Source organism: Aquarana catesbeiana, linkage group LG02, assembly GCF_042186555.1.
Source record: "Aquarana catesbeiana isolate 2022-GZ linkage group LG02, ASM4218655v1, whole genome shotgun sequence".
Classification (NCBI taxonomy): domain Eukaryota; kingdom Metazoa; phylum Chordata; class Amphibia; order Anura; family Ranidae; genus Aquarana; species Aquarana catesbeiana.
Window position 1 is genome coordinate 693,219,732 of NC_133325.1, and position 22,665 is coordinate 693,242,396.

The following is a 22,665-nucleotide window of genomic DNA, read 5'->3' on the forward strand; positions in this document are numbered from 1 at the left end:
AAGATAGCCCCCAATGAAGACTTATTGTACTCTGGCTCGTTCAATAAACTCAGTTAAATATGCCACCTTTGAAGACTCCTTTCACCTTGGGGGTCCATGGTCGGTGCTTTATACCGTGTGATCTGATAAATTCCCCCCACGTGGCACTAGTCATCATGCGGGTCCTGGAGGGGCTTTTACACGGCTTACCTTTTTGTTCCCCTTCTCTTCACTTGGCCTATTCACGACCCCCTTGGGGCAAGCTTAATTTGGCATCACTGTAATTTTTTCTTTCATCTTCCTCACACTCACCCTGAGGACCCCACATAAATTGTTGAGTATTTCTTTTACTGCAACATGTGGGCCCCATATTTTGCGCATGTTTCATGCCATTTCACTTGTCTTCTTTCTTTTCACTTCACCTACCCTGCTGCATTTTACACTCATATTCTTTTCATTTTTTGCTTCACTTCCCTCTGTATTTTATCCTCCCCAGGTGGGAGCAACACAATCACTTAATGCTTACATTTTCTTCATAGACTATGGCAATCCACTGAGCACATAATCCATTTAGGCTCTGGGTCTGATATCCAGGAAAAATACATGATTGAACTTTGGGGGTCATAGGTGCTGCGTGAACACTAGGTCATTCCACCTGGTATGTGCCATTTTTAATTTATTTTTGTTCATTTTTTTTTTTTTTTTTTATAATTTATATATGTTTATCTTTTTGTTACCAACCTGTTTGTGTTCGCCTGGTCCGAGGATTTTTGTACTGTTCATTTCTACAATGTGATGTTCTCTCTGACATGCCTCTTTGTATACTTGTAGAATCCATACATTTGTGAATGCTTGCAGCTCCCAAGCCCCCCTGATGAAGGTATCAAAATACCGGAAACGCGTCGGGTATAGGGGTACATCAACCCCAGGAGAGTACATTTATATTACATCTGTATAATTCCTTATTTTATTGTATATCTATTTTGTATGGAAGGCACGTTCTTGTCTGTATGTCATAGACGCCCTCACGTCTGTTTTTAAGTATATTAATAAAATTTACAAATTTTATTCCAAGAGTTGGTGGTCTATTAAAGTCCCAGTCCAAGGGGGATATCTTTTTCTGTGTTTCAATACGTTAAGGATGAGACCACCACACTCCATACCTGTCATGATGGAAGCCTCCTTTTTTCTCAATACCACACATTGGGCATGTGGTGGGCTGGTTCTGTCTGTATCTGGCAACCCTGATAGGGGTAAGGTATGCTCGGTGGAGTATGTAGATTTGGGACAGCCTGTCTGAAAGCTTGGGTGACACCATCCTGCAGGTTTCTAATGCTTCCTCCCATTCCTCATCCTCTATTGTCCTGACCTCTCTCTCCCATCTTGGTTTTAAAGCATAAGCTAGTTTTGCAGATACAGGAGTGGAGAGCATATTGTAGAAGCAAGATAAAAGCTTTTTTGGATCTGTGTGTTTAATTATTGCTATAATAGGGTTGGGAGTGGGTTGTGGAAGGGATTGTGGAAACTGCGTCTGGGTCGCATGTTGGACCTGGAGGAAACAAAAAACATTTGGTTTGGAAGCATAAACTCCTCTTTAAGTGTATCAAATGTCTTGAGAGTTCCAGGTTGAATCATTTTTATTAAAAAATAGAATTCACATATTTCAGAGAGGGTCACCTGGTGTATGATCTTTTCCAGCTAAAAATCTTTTCTTCCAGGTCCCTATAAGCAGAGAGCTCCCGTCTTTGCAAGGTTGGTCGTCTTCGCCTGCTCATCATATTGGAGTTCCTCCGGTTGGCCAACCATTTTGTTTTCTCTTCAGTTCTAAAAAATTCTGTCACTGACCTAAAGTAATCTAATGTAACTTCATGACTCCATGCTACAGGAGCATCTGTAAGAAAGCCACAGTGACCTCCATAATGTGTCAGCAACAGCAGAAAATAAGGATTTGTCCTGAAAAGTTCGATGGGGAGAGTAGACTCTGGTGGACCTCGAATAGAATCATCCATGCTACAGATACACAGAACAGGGACAGCAACTTCATCCACGTCACGGAGTGGATCATTTTGTTCCCAGTAATCGTCCCAGCTTACCTTCCTAGTTTTGCGTTGACAGTGCAGGATCTCATGTAGTTCTTGGAGGGACTGACTGTCAAATAATTTCTCAGTTGGTAGAATTTCTCCTAAAACCGTGAAGTATCTGCAATGGGGAAATATGATTTATGTCAATGAAAATGTATTATTCACCTTTTGTAGGTACATTTGTACCGAGGCAAGTGTGATAATGGTGCTATGCTAACCACAACATTATGAAAAAAAAACTTGTAGTTATTTACCAATTTAACAGCAGCCTTAGGGTATTAAGATGATTTCAATGTTATATATACAGTGCTCAGCATAAATGAGTACACCCCTTTTGAAAAGTAAGATTTTAATCAATATCTCAATGAACACAAGAACAATTTTCCAAATTTTTACAAAACTGTGTTTTATAGAACATTTGTTTAGCTCATTACATGAAAATAAGGTTAATAGTATAACTTGGATTACAAAATCTAAAATTTTACTCAAATTAGTTGATGCAAAAATGAATACACAACCCCTCAACAAAAACTGCATCTAGTATTTTGTATGACCTCCCTGGACAGCACCAAGTCTTCTAGGCATGCAATGAACAAGTTGGCGACATATTGTAAAATCCTATCTTTTTCCATTCTTTAGGAAGTACTTCTTTTAGAGCCTGGATGCTGGATGGAGAGTGATGCACAACTTGTCTCATCAGAACTCCCCATAGGTGTTCGATTGGGTTCAGATCAGGAGACCTACTTGGTCACTAAATCACTTTCACCCTGTTCTTCAGAAATGCAACAGTGGCCTTAGATGTGTCTTTTGGATCATTGTCATGTTGGAGAAGTGCACGACGACCAAGGGCACAGAGTGATGTTAGCATCTTCTTTCAATAGAGCAGTACATCTGAATTTGATACCATCAATGAAATGCAGCTCCCCGACACCAGCAGCACTCATGCAGACCCACAGAAGGACACTGCCACCGCCATGTTTAGACTGTAGGCACCATGCATTTTTTTTGTACTTCTCACCTTTGCAACGTCATAAAGGTTTTGAGGCCATTGGTTTCAAAAACATTTATCTTGATCTCATCACTCCAGAGTACAGAGTCCCAGTAGTCTTCTATTTCAACATGGGCCCTGGCAAATTCTAGGCAGGCTTTTTTGTGCATGGGCTTTAGGAGAGGCTATCTTCGTGGATGACATCCATGCATGCCATTCCTCTGCAGTGTATGCGGTATTGTGTCACGGGTAACAATCACTCCAGTTTGGCTTTCTACTTCTTTAGCTAACTGCAGTGAACTTGCATGGTGATATTTTCTTCAACCCTTCTCCTCAGAAGACGTTCCTGTCAAGGTGTTAACTTCCGTGGACGGCCAGGATGTCTCTGAGATGGTTGCAGTTCCATCTTTGTTAGATTTTTGTATCACTTTTGCTACAGTATTCTTACTGATAAGTAAAGCTTTGCTGATCTTCTTGTAGCCTTCACCTTTCTTGTGTAAAGAAATTATTTTCTTTCTCAGACCTTGTGACATTTCTCTTCCATGTGGTGCCATTGCTGACAGCATGAAATGGGAAGGGGCTTTCTTTGTTAAGTAATGCCCTTTTATAATCAATTGTCTGCTGGACACCTGTCTAATGAATAATTAGACTCGCCTGTAGTTGAATTCTTGTTAATTAGGATTTTGTTGTGTAAAAATTAGCTTTGCACCTAAAACTTTTCATTGGGGGTGTATTCATATTTGCAACGTGGTCTTGAATGAATTTGTTAGGAAAAATTCTTTTTTCTGTGTGCAAATTAACAATCTTGGTTGCAATCAATGGCCCACATTTGTGGGATTATTTTGTAGTTTAGTGTCCCATAGAAAATGTTGATTCTGAAAGGACAGTAAAGGTTTTCTGACAAATCTGTTGGGGGCTGCACTCATTTATGCTGTGTGTGTGTGTGTGTGTGTGTGTATGTGTGTGTGGACCTTGGTGCACTGGTCCAAATCATTTGGTGGAGGGGGGATTATGGTGTGGGGTTGTTTTTCGGGGGTTGGGCTTGGCCCCTTAGTTCCAGTGACGGGAACTCTCTTAAGGCATCCGCATACCAAGACATTTTGGACAATTTCATGCTCCCAACTTGCGATGGCCCCTTCCTGTTCCAACATGACCGCGCACCAGTGCACAAAGCAAGGTCCATAAAGACATGGATGAGCGAGTTTGGGGTGGAGGAACTTTACTGTGCAAGTGGGGAGAAAACACTCTGACAAAATTTAGATAAATGTGGTGAAAAAAGCCGCTAGCAAAAAAGCAGTCAGATAAACTTTGAAATAAAATAAAACAAAAGTAATGCAGCGCAATTTAATTGATAAATAAGTCCATAAATTAGTGAGCAGATGATATCCAAAAATGTGTCAACAAAATCCAGAAAGCAAATATCCCCAAAAAAATTAAATTCATGAAATCATGCAGAAATAAACTGAAGATGTGTGTGATCAAACATCACCGACGTGATCCACCACCAAGTCTACCAGAGTTGCAGGACTATGGTGTATCATCAATCGGACATCAAATATCCTTCAGGAACAAACAGTGTTCATTGCTTCTAATATGTGTAGGATAGATTGATCTCATCATGAGGCAAAGGGGCCACATCATGTCATGTAGGTGTAACAATAGAAGTAAACTGCTACAACTGTCTCTACACATCACCCTCCCTGTAGAGACAGTTGCAGCGGTTTACTTCTATTGGGATGTACAGTATCTCACAGAAGTGAGTACACCGCTCACATTTTTGTAATTATTTTATTATCTTTTCATATGACAACACTGAAGAAATTACTTTGCTACAACGTAAAGTAGTGAGAGTACAGCTTGTATAACAGTGTAAATTTGCTGTTCCCTCAAAATAACTCAACACAGCCATTAATGTCTAAACCGCTAGCAACAAAAGTGAGTACACCCCTAAGTGAAAATGTCCAGATTGGGCCCAATTAGCCATTTTCCCTCCCCAGTGTCATGTGACTCGTTAGTGTTACAAGGTCTCCGGTGCGAATGGGGAGCAGGTGTGTTAAATTTGGTGTTATCGCTCACTCTCTAACTGGTCACTGGAAATTCAACATGGCACCTCATGGCAAAGAACTGAGGATGTGAAAAAAAGAATTGTTGCTCTACATAACCACATCAATACTAGGCACTTTTGCCCCCTTCCTTCCCAGACCAATTTTCAGCTTTCAGCGCTCTCGCACTTTCAATGACAATTGCGCAGTCATGCTACGCTGTACAGAAATGAAATTTTTATCATTTTGTTTGCACAAATAGAGCTTTCTTTTGGTGGTATTTATTCACGACTTTTTTATTTTTTGCGATATAAGCGAAAAAAAGAGCAGAAATTTGGGGGGAAAAAACATTTTCTTTCTGTTTTAAAAGAAATCCAATAAAATCGACTTTTGTCATAAATTTAAGCCAAAATGTATACTGCTACATGTTTTTGGTAATAATTTCCGTTAAATGTATAATAATTGGTTTGTGTGATCACGGACAGATGTACACAAATGATCATGTACAGATGTGCGCAGGTGATCACAGACATGTGTGTGCAGATAATTATTGGGACATGTGATTTTAGTGGGACATATGTGGGGGACAGGTGTTTTGGGGATATGTGTGTTTTACATTGTGTGGTGACACTAGGTTGGTGATCAGTGAGTAAAAGCTGTAAAAAACAGCTCATACTCGCTGATCACCAGCTGGCTGCAGCGATCCTCTTTCCTCTCCTTTCCTTTCCTCTCCTCACCGACAACTTCTGTGTGAGGAGAGGAGAGCTGATTGCCTAGCAACCGGCTCTGTGTTTACATCACATGACGGCTGTGATTGGACACGGCCATCATGTGATCAGGAGGGCCAATCGCAGAGCCCTCCTGCCGATTGGAGATGCGCCGTGTCCGGGTGACACAAGTGCATCGGGATCACGCCACTGCGCGGGTGATCCCCCTCCTCCTGAGGGACATTCCTGAACGTCCACTCAGAAGTCCGAGAGCGCACACCCGGCCATTTGTGTACATTGGCCGGGTGGGAAGTAGATAAAGATGGCCTAGGCTGTAAGAAGATTGCCAAGACCCTGAAACTGAGCTGCAGCATGGTGGCCAAGACCATACAGCGTTTTAACAGGACAGGTTCCACTCAGAACAAGTTGAGTGCACGTGCTCAGTGTCCTATCCAGAGATTGTCTTTGGGAAATAGACCTATGAGTGCTGCCTGCAGAGGTTGAAGGGGTGGGGGGTCAGCCTGTCAGTGCTCAGACATACACCACACACTGCATCAAATTGATCTGCATTGCTGTCATCCCAGAAGGAAGCCTCTTCTAAAAATGATGCCCAAGAAAGCATGGATTACTGTCCTTAGTTGGTTCAGATGGTGTCAAGCGTGTGGGATGGCAACCAGGTGAGGAGTACAAAGGCAAGTGTGTCTTACCTACAGTCAAGCATGGTGGTGGGAGTGTCTTGGTCTGGGGCTGCATGAATGCAGCCGGCACTGGGGAGCTACAGTTCATTGAGTGAACCATAAATGCCAACATGTACTGTAATATACTGAAGAAGAGCGTGGTCCCCCTTCTTTCAGAGACTGGGCCGCAGGGCAGTATTCAAACATAACCCCAAACACACCTCCAAGACGACCACTGCCTTGCTAAAGAAGCTGTGGGTAAAGGTGATGGACTGGCCAAGCATGTCTCCAGAGCTAAACCCTATTGAGCATCCTCAAACAGAAGGTAGAGGAGCGCAAGGTCTCTAACATCCACCAGCTCTGTGATGTCGTCATGGAAGAGGACTCCAGTGGCAACCTGTGAAGCTCTGGTGAACTCCATGCCCAAGAGGATTAAGGCAGTGCTGGAAAATAATGGTGGCCACACAAAATAGACACTTTGGGCCCAATTTGGACATTTTCACTTAGGGGTGTACTCACTTTTGTTGCCAGCGGTTTAGACATTAATGGCTGTGTGTTGAGTTATTTTGAAGGGACAGCAAAATTATATAAGCTGTACACTCACTACTTTACATTGTAGCAAAGTGTCATTTCTTCAGTGTTGATATAATAAAATATTCACAAAAATGTGAGTGGTGTACTCAGGTTTGTGAGATACTGTATATATCATTTGTGCTCTTGAGTCTGCCTAGGGAGTGATTTTAAAAGCAGTTCTGGTTTGGATATAAATATACAGTGCTACAAAACTGTTAGGTACCAATGTTCTATTGTATGTTATATGGGTATTTTTTTGCGAGGTAAAACAGTTGCATGATTTTCAGTGACCTCACCGTTTTTGTCCTGAGGAAGCAGACCAAGTCTGTGAAACACAATGAGATGCCGTTCCATCATTGGCCATGATTGTGCTATATATGTAGGATAATATTGTGTTCATGACAAAGTTTAAATGAGTATTCATTAAGGCAATGGTGTTAGGCATTTCGTGTGGAATGGTGCTTATAGTCTTTGAAAGATTGTGCAAATCTAGAACTTTTATTTATATGTGGTATTCCTGAGTGGTACCTGTAAAGTTTGAATATATTTTGGTCTAACGTTTGTATGAAAATATGGATGTAGTACCAGCCTGGCCTCTATCTTCCTACATTTGGGACTGTTGGACTGGGTAAAGGCTAAAAAAGGAAGTGTGAGTTTTTTTGTCATCTGCTGCTAATGGATGCTGAATTTTTCTTTTTTTTTTTTTTTTTTCAATTGACTTTGTCAGTCGTTAGTTTGATCTATAATATCATTTACACCAGCCAGAGTCTTAGTAAACCATAGGTACCATAGTTTTACTAGTTCACTACTTCACTTAAAGTCCCAAGATCCTCCTCTTTTAAACGTAAACCATAGGTACATTATATACTTTGCTCAACCTCCTGGTTGTTACCATCATGCAGCAGGAGACAGTCTCCCACCTGGACTTGTCTGCCCTTGAAAGTCAACTCTGTAGTCTATATAAAGTCCACAGAGTTTATTTATTAAAATGAATTAGTCCAGTATACTGCAGAAATCTTAATGTGTTTATGCTAACAGCCTTACTCATAGCTGGTCTGTTGTTAATGGATACCTTAAATGCATAATTTTGGTTTATTTGCTCTAAAAAGATTATTTACAAATCACCAGAGTTTTGGTTAGTATGCATAAATTCCTCTGTAAGCCTTCATTATTGTACTTTAAAGAAAAGCATAGTCATTTACATTTTTTTTTGGGGGGGGGGGGCAAAATGGGGCAGGGCATTGCAGCCCTGAATGAACGTTCTAATGCAACAAAGAGGTCGAACAGGGTTGCACAGAGTTGCGACTGCCCTCCCTCCTCCATTGCTCCTGAACAGGTGCACACTCCAGATATAAACCATTTATGTTTAGGTTTGTGAATATCCAAAAAGGAGTTGAGGCAGTGGGATTGTATAGCCATTGTTGACCATCATCTGTCAGGTCTGTGGTCATCTTCACTAGGGCAAAGGTGTTTAGTCTGCACAATGCCGATATCGGTTTTGTATTGGATCTGCATATTGGGTTGAAAAAGGGGGCATGGTTCTGTTACTACAAATTAGAATTTGTACAAAAATAAAAAGTGGTAGTCTTCAATGGCAGTGGTTCTCAGGACCCACTAACAGGCCAGGTTTGCAACTGAAACACATCAAAGGTAATATTTGCTGGTCAGTGATTGCAGTATTCTATTCTAGTCTGCATCTCCCCAAGGTAATACTTAAACTCTGGCCTGTTAGTGGGTCCTGAGGACAGGAGTTAAGAACCACTGTTCTATGGGATTAGTAGTCCGCTATGCTGGAAAAGCTACACACTACTCCACTTAACTTCAGACTTAGAGTTCTAGGTATGTCTTTTTCTTAGTTACACTAGTCCAGCTTGGACCAATGTAGCTATGCATATACACCTGTGGGAACCCCTTGAAAGCTAGAAATAACTGTAGTATGCATTGCTACTCCAGTGATCCCACCCCACTAGCTTCGGGGTCCTGTGCGGAGCGGCTGCACTGCTGCATTCTGAACGCAGGATGTCAGACACTTGGCACAGGAGCCATTCAGAGAATGCTTTGCATTTTCTCAATGAATGCAAGCATTCTCTAATTAGATGATTTCAAGAGGCAGAGATGTCATGCTCTCCTCCTCGTCCAATCAGATTGTTATGCATTCATTGAGAAAATGCAAAGCATTCTCTGAACAGCGACCATACTGAGTAACCTAACTCCTATGTTCAGACTGCAACATGGCAGCTGCTCGGCATGGGACTCCTAAGCTAGTGGAGATCACTGGAGTAGCAGCATCCACTACAGTGATTTTCAGCTTCTAGAGCAGCCTTTCTCAACCTTAACAACACAGAGGAACCCTTGAAATTACTTTCCAGTCTCGGTAACCCCTACTAAAAATTACTATATCTACAACTCATGATACATTAGTGTGATGGAAAGTGGGAAGAATGCTCCTTACACTGAGGGTCATTGGGAAGAATTACCCCCTTACAGGTAGCTAAAAAGATCAATAGTGTCAGTTGGAACTTATCTGAGAGACAGAAATTGCTCATTGCTCAAGGAACCCCTAGCAACCTCTGGGGGAACCCTAGGGATCCATGGAGCCCTGGTTGAGAAACCCTGTTCTAGAGGGATCCCACAGGTATGGTATATGCATAGTTACATTGGTCCAAGCTGGAATAGCATTTAATGCTGGCTTACATGTGGGATTTGTGAACAAAGTGGTGTTTTGAAAAAGTTGCAAAGAAGTTAAATCTGGAGTCTTCTAACTTGTAAGTAACATTGTAAGTTTCCTGTAAGTTATAATATTGTAACTAGGACAATAAGTGCTAGCACGGTTGAAGGTTTTACTCAGTGTCACATATAAACAATAATGGAGCAACAGCTCCAGGATAAATACTGCTGTGACAGATGTGAGCAGGTTGCCATTCTGGAAGCTCACATTAGAGATATGGAGGAGCAAATTGCCACACTGAGTAGAACAGACAATCCTGAAAGGAGTGTCCTGCTCACTAAGCAGGTGAGGTTGATGTGGAGGATGATGAGGTAAGTCAGATGTTCAGGTAGAAAGATGGGTTAATGTAGCTAGGGGAGGCAAAATCTGTGTTTGAGCAGTAAAAGAAATGTGTCAAGCTGGATGAAGATGTGGAGAAGCTACCCCTAACAGCCGAGAGAGCAGCCCATCTAGTAAGGATGGTGAGGGTAAGGAAGGGAAGGCCTAAACCGGGTATTGGCAACCTGTCAATAGTGGGCACGTGATGGGTAGATCGCATCTCTTGGTTGCCGACCCTAGAACCCGGGGAGAAGGAGTGACGGGGTGACATTTAGTGGAACCGATCGCCAGTATTTTCATCCCTGCACCAGCTGAATGCTCACTTCCCTCTCTCTCCCCAATGGTATTCAGGGAGGAAAATACAGCCAATTCCATTCCACTAAATGCCCCTTCTTTCCAGGTCTCTTTCCTCTGGTGGTCGCTACCCCCCCCCGTGTTCTCCATTGGCCCCCCCCCCCCCAGCACTGCCAGCTTCCTCCTCCTCTTCTACCGCCAGCTGCTGCGGGGGTTGATTCAGGATGGAGAGCGAAGAAGCGGTCGGTCAACAGCTAATTTACCGGTCCCTTCCATTTTGAATTAACACAGAAAATGATCAATGCCAAACTGTGTTTATTATGTTGCAGATTGTGAATGAACAGGGAGCCAATCAGCACAGAGCGCTTCCCATTCATTGGCTGTCCAGTGCAGCTCAGGCTGTGGAGAAAGCGACTGGGGAATTTTATCTCAGTCCATTTCTCTGTCTCAAAAGTGAGACATCAGGGGTCTGTAATAGACCCCTGATATTTCACCAAAGCTCCCCAACGGGGCTCCTAAATATTATAAAATAAGATTTAAAAATTGTAAAAAAAAAAAAATAAATAAAAACTACTGACATCGTCCACTACTCTACTGACATCAACTCTGCCCTACGAACACCATCCACTGCTCTACTGACACCATCCACTGCCCTACTGACACCATCCACACAACATTCACTGCCAAACTGACACTGTCCACTTTTAAGGTGGGCTAAGTTTATATTTTTACAATAACATTTGTTTTATTATACTTTTCTAGGTTTTCCTTAGTATTTAATTAGGCCTTGCAAGTTAATTTCTTAAACAAAAAAAAAAAAGGGGTGTCGAACCCCAGTGATCTTTAATCTTTCATGTTATGAATAGTTTTCTGTCTCCCTTGTGCCAGGGTATGGCATGCTTTGGATCAAGTTCATAAATTACTGGGAGGGGGCTGGGCATGACCCAGCTGTCTTGGTTTATGTTGGAACTAATGATAGAATACATGGAAGATCCTTAAGAATCAATGTTAAAAAAAAACGCAAGTTGAAGGTTAGAACCTCCAAGGTTATATTTTATGGAATATTGCCTGTGCCATAGGCAACACAGGAAAGACTGGGAGATTAGAGAACTGAATGCATGGCTAAAGGCCTGGTTTAAGAGGGAAGGATTTGGCTTTCTAGAGCACTGGGCTAACTTTTCATTTGGGGTACAACCTATATACTAAAGATGGTTTGCACCTAAATGGAAGGGGGTCTATTGTACTGGGGGAGACGTTTATGGGAAGGCTGGAGGAGTATTTAAACTAGGATTGAGGGGAAATTGGAATATAATGGGGCAGACAGGACTGTAAGGGGTCAGACATGGAGTGTGGAATAAGGCAAGATGGGAAGGGTTTTGCAGGTGATAGCTGCCAGCAGTGACCATTGTGTTCTGCCGGCAGGGAAGACTCTGCACACTCCCTGCTGGTAGATAGGGGAATCAAGCAACCTTTTTTCTTTCCACCGGTAGTGGAAGCAAAGAAAATTGCATAATATATGGACTACTTTACACACAGTAACTGTCAAATATAGTACTGTATTCGTACTACTAATAAGCATATATAAAGCCCAAGTAAAAATGTGACAATTAGTGTTTTTTCACCAATGCCAGAAGTCTGCCAAACAAAATAGTTGAAAACCAACCAAGAAGACCCAAGGGTTGCCAGCATCCCAAATTCAGAAATCGTATAAAGGAAATGCCCCCCCCCCCCCCCCCCCCCCCCCCCCATGGAAATACTAAGGGACTTTAAGGCCAACTGATCAAGTGACAAAATATTAGAAAATAGAAATGTATTATTAATCTAAAATATGTGGTGCATACATCACCATTATCGAATACATAAAAACAAAAGCAGAATTATATCATGTAAATGCAATTCCTTCAGTGTTGGACCCAAAGCGTTTAAGGACCTGTGTAGAGGCCTTTCTTCAGGGGCATTCCATGTGAAGTATTACTGGTATACAATATTCTATAATGAGACAAAGTCACACATCAAAATCAACATCGGGGACAGAGAAATGAGCATTGTTGAAGCCAGGTCCAAAAAACATACCAGTCAAGTTTGAGATCTGCAAAAAGGTACCACCTAGTACAGAGCCGAGGGTGGAGACAGGCTCGATTGCTACAGGGACACCTGGGTGAGTATGGAACCTGGAATGATAGCCGTGTTCATTGTGGTGTTTAGCGAACATCAGATAAAGAACACGACTATCTTTGATTAGGATTATATGTCAGTATTACATTGTATATCCCTGTATGTTGCGGTCGTTCAGGTGCTTATCTAATAGTTTCTTGAAACTATCGATGCCCCCTGCTGAGACCACCGCCTGTGGAAGGGAATTCCACATCCTTGCCGCTCTTACAGAACCCTCTATGTAGTTTAAGGTTAAACCTCTTTTCTTCTAATTTTAATGAGTGGCCACGAGTCTTGTTAAACTCCCTTCTGCAAAAAAGTTTTATCCCCATTGTGGGGTCACCAGTATGGTATTTCTATATTGAAATCATATCCCCTCTCAAGCGTCTCTTCTCCAGAGAGAAAAAGTTCAGTGCTCGCAACCTTTTCTCATAACTAATATCCTCCAGACACTTTGTTAGCTTTGTTGCCCTTCTTTGTACTCGCTCCATTTCCAGTACATCCTTCCTGAGGACTGGTGCCCAGAACTGGACAGCATACACTAGGTGCGGCCAGACCAGAGTCTTGTAGAGCGGGAGAATTATCATTTTATCTTTGGAATTAACCCCCTTTTTAATGCATACCAATATTCTGTTTGCTTTGTTAGCAGCAGCTTGGCATTGCATGCCATTGCTGAGTCTACCATCTACTAGGACCCCCAGGTCCTTTTCCGTCCTAGATTCTCCCAGTGTATAGAGCATTAATATTTTTGCCACCCAAATGCTTTATTTTACATTTTTCTACATTAAACCTCATTTGCCATGTAGTTGCCCACCCCATTAATTTGTTCAGATCTTTTTGCAAGGTTTCCACATCCTACGGAGAAGTTATTGCCCTGCTTAGCTTAGTATCGTCCGAAATTACAGAGATTTAACTGTTTACCCCATTCACCAGGTCATTTATGAACAAATTAAACAGGATTGGTCCCAGCACAGGACCCTGGGGGACCCCACTACCCACCCCTGACCATTCCAAGTACTCCCCATTTATTAGTTTAGTTTAGTTTATTGGTTTCACACCTATGCAGTTTTAGTGCTTTTTGCATTTTGCAGATTTGCACTACAGAACGTGTTCTATAGGAAACCATGGTAAATAGACTGTAGTGCAAATCTGCAAAATGTAAAAAGCACTAAAACTGCATAGGTGTGAAACCAGCCTAATTTTAATTCTGTCCTCTGTTATTAAATTCTTTGCCATCTCCCCATCCTTTTGTAACCAGATGTCCTTCCTCATTCTTTATGGGGCTAATATAGTCTGTCCTCCCTTTTTTACTGTTTACATACTTAAAGAATTTCTTGGGATTTTTTTGCTCTCCTCCGCTATGTGTCTTTCATGTACTATCTTAGCCGTCCTTATTGCACCCTTACATTTCTTGTTGCATTCTTTATAAAGTCTGAATGCTGATCCTTCAACCATGTATTTTTTGAAGGCCTTCTCCTTTGCTTTTATATGCATTTTTACATTGGAGTTAAGCCATCCAGGACATTTGTTTGCGCTTTTAAATTTATTACCCAATGGGATGCATAGGCTAATGCCCTTGTTTAATATGCTCTTAAAGCAAATCCATCTCTCCTCCATGTTCTTTGTTCCTAAGATTTTATTCCAGTTTATGCCTTCTAGCAAGGTTTGTAGTTTAGGGAAGTTGGCTCTTTTAAAATTCAGTGTCTTCGTATTCCCCTTATGTTTCCTATTTGTGTGATTTATACTGAAGCCAATTGACCTGTGATCGCTGTTACCTCAATTGCCCTGTATTTCCACATCCGTGATCAGGTCTGTATTGTTGGTAATCAGTAGATCCAGTAACGCTTTATTTCTAGTTGGTGTGTCTACCATCATTAAATTGTCCTGCAAGACATTTAGGAACTGGTAAGCCTTAGATGAATGCGTGGTTCCCTTTGCCCAGTCTGTCTGGATAATTAAAATCCCCCATTATGATAACACTTCCCATCTTTGCTGCTAACCTTATTCAGCTCTGTGTATACAAAAGAAAATGGGGAAGCTCAAGTACTTAATGGTGATAGTAATGACACAGCCCCGAATGGTCCAGAAACATTTAGACAGAATAAATGTAAATAACGTTTTGGGCCAGATGGCTTACATCCAAGGGTCCCCAAAGGGCTGAGCTCTGTTATATCTAAGCTATTGTTTCTAATTTTGAGAGATTCTTTAATGACTGGCATGTTGCGACTGAATAGGCGTAAGGCCAATGTGGTGCCTATATTTAAAAAGGGATCAAAGTCTTTACCAAGTAAGGTTAGTTTAACGTCCTATACAGTGGTGGCCCGTCCATAGGGGGTGCCCGACACCCCCCCCCCTCCTCCCCCCCTCCTGTAGTCAAAAAATAAATTAATTAAAGGGGCCGTTTTAAATTTTTTTTTTTTTTAACAAAAAAAAAGTCCTTTTAACAAAGTGCACTGTGGTGCCGGACGCAGTGCACTATGGGAAGCGCCACGCCAATGCAATCACGAGATTGCAGACGTGGCGCTTCATTTGCAGGCTTTTAACCCGCCTTGCGGTGCAATCAAACGCCGATTAGCTTCCGCCCGTAGAATCAGTGTGATTCTATGGGCGGTAGCATTGCTTTTCAAATCACACAGACTGAAGACACCTGAGTACCTTCCTATACACAGAGGGGGAGGAGAATGGACACAGCATCAACAGGGCGTGCTGATCTGAGGTGAGGTCTGAATATGACACTTGCAGGGGAAGGGGGGTAGGTTATCAAAGAAAGATACTCAAAGTGATTTGGGGGGCTGGAAGAGGATGCTGTATGTGCTAGGGGCCACTTTGGGAGCAGAGAGGATTTGTGCTAGAAGGGGGGTTGAATATAAAATTAGACCCCCCAACACAAATCCTCTCTGCTCCCAAAGTGGCCCCTAGCACATACAGCATCCTCTTCCAGCCCCCCAAATCACTGTGAGTATCCTTCTTTGATAACTTGCCCCCCTTCCCCCCTTGTTCAAAGAGATGCTGGCTGCTATTAAGGAGACAATCATGGTGTTTGGGATCAGTGGACACAGTGGCTGCCTTTTGATGACACAGTGGTTGCGATTGATGTTTTTTTTTCAGAATTTTGTTTTTTTTCAGTTTGTGCCCCCCCAAAATTTTGAACACCAGCCACCACTGGTCCTATAGTTGGGAAGATACTGGAAAATTGAATACAAAAATACATCGAGTTTTTGCTAGAAAATAGTATTTGAGGCCATATTCTGCATAGATTCACAAAAGACCGTAGCTGTCAAATAAATCTGTTTTCTTTTTATGAAGCGAAAAGCAAAAACTTAGACAAAAAAGTGGCAAAAATCCAAGTATAATATGTCCACAGCCAAAGTGTTTGACACAAGGTTCCCCACACATGGCTAATATATAAAAAAAAAAAAAAAGTCTATAGGCTTAGAAATTCCAGTTTGTAAATGGATAGAAAACTAGTTAGAGGCCAGTATTCAGAGAGTAGTGGTTAATGGTCATACTCTGAATGGTCTAAGGTTATTACTGGTGTACCCTAAGGTTCAGTGTTGGGGCCCTTTTTCTGGTACAATTGTTTTTATTTGGTAAAACAATATCAAGATATATAAAACAATATCAAGATATAGGCTTGAGCAAAAAAGGAAAAGCGTCCCACACAGGGGAGCAGAACAGTAAAGCACATGTAGATACAAAAGAAACACATTTTCAAAGTAAAAAGTAGAAGCATTCGGCATCTAGTGTCGGAAGTAGGGATGAGCTTGATGTTCGGGTCAAATCATGGCTCGGGGGGACTAAGGCCACGCCCCACACTATATAAGGCTGCCTACACGGTGGCCCTGTATAGTGTTGTTGACGTGGACAGAGAGTGTGATTTAGATTAAGCAGGCAGGTTATTCAGATATATATCTATAGATATAGATATATACACACACACACAGTCAGCCTAGTGTGTGTGTGTGTGTATATATATATATATATATATATATATATATATATATATATATATATATATATATATATATATACACACTCTGCAGCATCCAGTCAGTGTAGCCCAGATCTACATTCTACAGTGCATTCCGTGTACTATTTCTAATCTACTTCAGGCGGTGTGTGTGTATATATATAATCTCTACAGACAGTCTAGTGTGTGTGTGTGTGTGTATTATATATCTGCAGCTTCCAGTGTAGCCAATATCTGTTTCTACTACTTTTCTGGTGGTGTACACAGTACACAATACAGTGCAGCCGCTACTACTTTTCTGGTGGTGTACACATTACTCAATACAGTGCAGCCGTAGTGCAGTTGCTACTACACTTCTGGTGGTGTACACAATACAGTGCAGTTACTACTACCTTTCTGGTGGTGTACACATTACACAATACAGTAAAGCCGTAGTGCAGTTGCTACTACAATTCTGGTGGTGTACACAGTACACAATAAAGTGCACTGTCCTGTCACCATTTGAGGAGGCCACGAGGATGGTGAGCAGCGACAATGCATGCATCAGTGATACTGTCCCTCTTGTCTTCCTGTTGGAGCACACGCTTTGTGGCATATGGACAGGGCACTTGAGGCAGAACAGCGGGAAGAAGAGAAGGACTTCCTTACCTCTCAAGGGCCCCCTTTATCCATATAGCATTCCTGTGGGCCCGCCAAACACACAGGAAGAAGAGGAGGAGGATTGTGTCAGCATGGATGTAGAGGATAACACTCAGCAGCAGTCTTCAAGGGATGGTTTTCAGTCCCCGAAAAACCCAAGGAGTTGTACGTGGTTGGGAGGAGGTAGTTCCTGACAATGTCATCCTCAGTGACCCAGAGGACTCAAAATTGAATGTGTCTGCAAACTTACGCTGCATGGCTTCCCTGATTCTGCAAAGCCTGCGAAAGGAACCTAGGATTCATGGTATCAAGAAGAGGGATGACTGGCTGGCAACCCTTCTTGATCCATGTTACAAGGGTAAGGTTGCAGAACTCATCCTGCCTTTGCAGAGGGAGCAGAGGATGAAACCTCTTCAGGAGGCCATGAAGAAAGGTTTGTGCAATGCGTTTCCAGACCCTGGGAGGTTACAATTTCCTGGTGCTGGACAACGTGTTACTGAGGCTTTGTTCAGTCAGAGGAAGAGCAGTGGAGAAGGTGGCCGGCTGACTGATGCCTTTTAGACAATTTTTCAGTCCTCAGCGCAAGGTCTGATCAGTTCAAGCAACCATCCCCAGCGTCTGCATTACATGGTGTATGAATATCATGGGGCAAGAGCAGACTTGGAGACCTTTCCAACAGACCATACATTGGGTTACTGGGTCTTGAGGATGGACCACTGGCCAGAACTTGCTCAATATGCAATTGAGCTACTGGCCTGCCCTGCATCCAGCGTTCTTTCTGAACGCACATTCAGTGCTGCTGGAGGGTTTGTAACAGATCATAGAGTGTGCTTGTCCACAGACTGTTGATGGGCTCACATTCATAAAAATGAATCAGTCTTGGATCAGCAGCGGCTATCAAGCACCTGATGCTGATGTAACTGATTGATTTTTTCTATGGATGTGGGATCCCTTGAAGACTGCCTATGCTGAGTGACTATCCTATTCCTCCTCAATCTTGATGATGCTAGCTTCCAACAATGTGTTTGGTTTAGGACACCACCACCACTGCCTAAGGCCCAATTTTTCTGCCCCTGTTTTAACAGGGGCATGTAATTACAATTTTTGATGAAATATTTCATAGCAGGGCCTGTTCCTGCGCCCACCAAGAGTAACTGTGAGGGCTTAGTGTTGTGGCACCACCACCCAAGGCCCAATTTTTCTGCCCCTGTTTAACAGGGGCATGTAATTACAATTTGTGATATAATATTTAACAGCAGGGCCTGTTCCTGTACACAACAAGAGTAACTGTGAGGGGTTACAGTTTTCTGGCACCACCAACACCTAAGGCCCAATTTTATGCAGAGTATATAGGCCAGGCCGTATAGTGTATATATACTCCTGTTCAGAGTATATAGTGCCTGCGGGCCCCTCCACGCCATTTTTAAAAAAAAATTTGGATACAGGGTTCCCCTTAATATCCATACCAGACCCAAAGAGCCTGGTAATTGGCTGGGGTGGGGGGCGTTTTTCTCACCAATTTTCATCTATAATGCTGGGACCCAACAATACATTACAGTCGCAAGCAGTGTTAGATTACTATATTTCCTTTATAAATGTCATTTTGCTGTGGTATTGTTCTAAACATGGGAAAACTGTGCCACTTTAGGCGCAGGCATACTATAGACACCCCCCAGGCACGATATTTAAAGGAATATTTCATTTTTGTTGTTTCACTTTAAGCATTCTTAAAATCCCTGCTCCTGAAAAAACATCAGTTTTTAAAACTTTTTTTTGCATTGATACATGTCCCCTGGGGCAGGACCCGGGTCCCCAAACACTTTTTAGAGCAAAAACTTGCATATAAGCCTTTAATATTAGCACTTTTGATTTTTCACATTCGTGTCCCATAGACTTTAACGGTATTCGCGTGTTCGAATGAACTTTTTTGCATGTTCAGCTGTTTTGGTGCAAACCGAACCAGGGGGGTGTTGGGCTTATCCCTAGTCGGAAGTGACAATGCGTAACTGGGCAGGGAGACCCAGGACATTGTGAGGCAAAGAGAGTAGGATCGTAGTCCCATAATGGAGAAGAAATGAAAGAGGAAAAAAAGGGTGGGTGGGGGTGTTATTCAGGAGGGGAAAGTGGGAAGCGAAAAGGCGGGAGACAGCCAGAATGAGGAAGAAGAGAAGTGCAGAACTAAGCAAGGGGAGAAGGTAGGAATCCATCAAGACAAGGTATAAGAAAAATAAGGAAAGAGGTATAGACCTAAGCTGGAAGAGGTGATGGAACCTGCTTGTTAGATGGTGTTCCAGAATGGTCCGGAATACCCAAGCTTGCTGGGGGAAGAGTGGGGGGAAGCATAAGACCATGGGTTCCACACTTTGAGGAACTTAGCGTGACAGTCATGAAGTATACTAGTTATTTTCTCATGAGGGTAGTCAGGATGCTCTTCACCTGTGCAAACCCAATCAAGAGCTTCCTCCAAGCCCTGGCAATGGCACGCTTTGCTGCAATGATAAGGTAGGGGGCCAGCTTCTGCTGGTAAGAGAAGAGGCCTGGGAGAGGGCAGTGGAGAAGTATATGCTGGGCGGCCTTGTGAAAGGGTACATAAAGTGTTGGGAGGAAGCCATAGACCCTGGACTAGAAGCCCACCAAACAGGGGCAAGACCACCAAATACAGATCTTTTCTCCGTGTTGGCCACAGCCCCTGAAGCATCCATCACTATATGATGGGTTGAGCTATGTGGTCTGGGACGACTCAATACCAGTGGAGGAGAGAACCTTATGGGTCGCCTCCATGGTGACCGTGTTGAAAGAACATTTGCCGTTAATTGTCAAGAATGTCAGTAAATTGTATACACTGATAATCAGTGCCCCAATCATCAGTGCTCATCAATGCCACCTATTAGTGCCCATCAAGTCCGCCTATAAGTGTTACCTTTCAGTGCTCATTAATACCGCCTATTAGTGCCCATCATTTCTGCCTCTCAGCACCATCTATCAGTGCTCATTAATGCCGCCTAACAGCATCCATCAGTGCCACCTATCAGTACTCTTCAATACTGCCTGAGTTCTGCCTATCAGTTTTCCTTAGTGCCTATCAGTGCAGCCTATCAGTGCTGCCTATCAGTGATCATCGATGCGTCTATCAGTCCCCATTAGTGCCTCCTATCAGTGCCCATCAATGCCACCTATCAGTGCTCATCAGTGCCTTCCTTCTATCAGTGCTCATCAGTGAATCCTATCAGTGCCGTCTGCCTTCTCAGGACAGCATGACTCTGAGCGGAGAGCGTGTCTCTCATGGAACAGCAGCACAGAGACACCAGCAGTGACAGTTCTATCTCCCCCTCTGTCCGTGTTCTCTCGCATGGCATAAGAGGACACAGCTGATCTGCTCCCCCTTCTCCCCCCTCCCCTGTGTGCTCCACGGGAAATGTGAACTCGTTAGCTTCACACTTGACTGCCTGGGAGCACACAGGAGAGAGGGGGGAACAGATCAGCTGTGTCCTCTGTCATCCCCTGTGAGAGATGATGGACGGAGAGGGAAATAGAGCTGTCAATGCCGGTTTCTCTGAGCTGCTTTTCAATGAGAGACATGCTCTCCACTCAGGGCCATGTGAATAGCAACCCCGCTGGGACGGGATGCCAGGGCCCCGTTGCAAGTGCAACTGTTGCGACCCTGGTAATTCCACCACTGCAGCACATACGGTTTAATGATAAATGTAAAGTTATGCACTTGGAGGCTAAAAGCATACATGCATCGTATATAATAAGAAGAGAACATCTGACGGAGTCAATGGTGAAGGATATGGGTGTTGGTATATGATAGACTTAAAGTGGATGTAAACTCATGTAATTCATGAATTTTTACCTGGGCACATATATCTGTAGTGTTTCTGGTTCTCTGCCTATTTATCACAGCGCTCCTTCAGTGTCACCTACAACTCTGTCTCCTCCTCTCCATTGCCCCTTTCTGTGGGGGTCCCCCAAGGCTCTGTTCTTGGACCCCTTCTCTTCTCTATCTACACCTCCTCCCTTCATCACTTGATAACCGCCCACGGCTTCCAGTACCACTTATACGCTGATGACACCCAAATCTATCTGTCTACTCACCTCACTCCTTCAGTTTCCCCTCGCATTACTAACTGACATATCAGCATGGATGTCGCACCACTTCCTTAAACTAAATCTCTCTAAAACTGAGCTATTAATATTCCCCCCGCCTGTGCCCCCCACCACGACTTTTCTATCAAAATCAACAATGCAACCATCAATCCCTCCCCTCACGCCAGGGTACTAGGTGTAATCCTAGACTCTGACTTGTCATTTCAGCCTCAAATCCAATCTTTGTCAAAAGTTTGTAGAATTCACCTCCGTAACATCTCTAAAATTCGCCCCTTTTTAACAAATGAAACCAAGCTCCTCATTCACTCCCTTGTTATCTCTCACCTTGACTATTGCAACTCCCTTCTCACTGGCCTGCCTCTCCATAGGCTATCCCCTCTTCAGTCGATCATGAATGCTGCTGCCAGACTTATCCACCTTACCAACTGCTCAGTGTCTGCCCAACCCTCTCCTCCAATCCCTACACTGGCTCACAATCACCCAGCGAATTAAATTTAAAATACTAACCACAACATACAAAGCCATTCACAACTCTGCCCCGAGCTACATCACCAATCTTGTCTACAAATATCACAAATCGTCCTCTCTGCTCTTCTCAAGACCTCCTACTCTCAAGCTCTCTCGTCTCCTCCTCTCATGCTCGTCTCCAGGATTTCTCCACAGCCTCTCCCATCCTCTGGAACTTGCTACCTCCACCTGTCCGGCTATCCCCTACTCTTGCTACCTTCAGGCGATCCCTGAAAACTCATCTCTTCAGAAAAGCCTATAATGTCTCTAACTAATCTTTTACCACTTCCATCAGCTCATTCCCCACAGTTAACCTTTTGTACCACCTGCCCCACCCTATTAGATTGTAAGCTCTTCTGAGCAGGGCCTTCTTAATCCTCTCGTATCTTATTGTATTATAACTCTATTGTCTCCCTTTTATATTGTAAAGCGCTGAGTAAACTGTTGGCGTTATATAAATCCTGTATAATAATAATAGTGTTTACTTATCTCTCTCCAAAGCACTAAGTCCCGTCATTTTGTGCTGCTCCGTTGTGCTATCAGCATGATAACTTCTGACAAGTTCTCCGACACAGGAGATAAAAGCAGCTGGAAATTTGTGTTGGGGAGGGAACATAGAGACGGATAACATGGAAAGATTCCCCACTCGGCTTTTTAGCAGCAAAAATGGACAAGTATCTATTGTAAAAAAATGTGTTGTTTTATTATGTGAAAAGGATTCAATTGTGCAGAAAGTTAAAATATGAGCTCTGGTCAATACACATAAGGCGAGGTCGCCAAAATTAATGGTGACATTATACAACATAGGAACAATGTTGTATAATCTGTTACAGATTACATTACACCATGGGATGCATAAGAATACCCTGATGCATTTTGACCCCTATATTCATTGTCTTCT

At 42.9% G+C, this 22,665-nt stretch overlaps 1 protein-coding gene across 1 annotated transcript in view; it reads right to left on the reverse strand.

Moving 5' to 3' along the window:
* Positions 1-22,665, reverse strand: part of ABHD15 (abhydrolase domain containing 15) — a 73,286-nt gene that overhangs the window by 37,824 nt on the left and 12,797 nt on the right. The window contains exon 2 of the mRNA XM_073616828.1: positions 1,657-2,178. Within this exon, the coding sequence (XP_073472929.1) occupies positions 1,657-2,178 (522 nt within the window). The remainder of the gene's footprint in view (positions 1-1,656; positions 2,179-22,665) is intronic.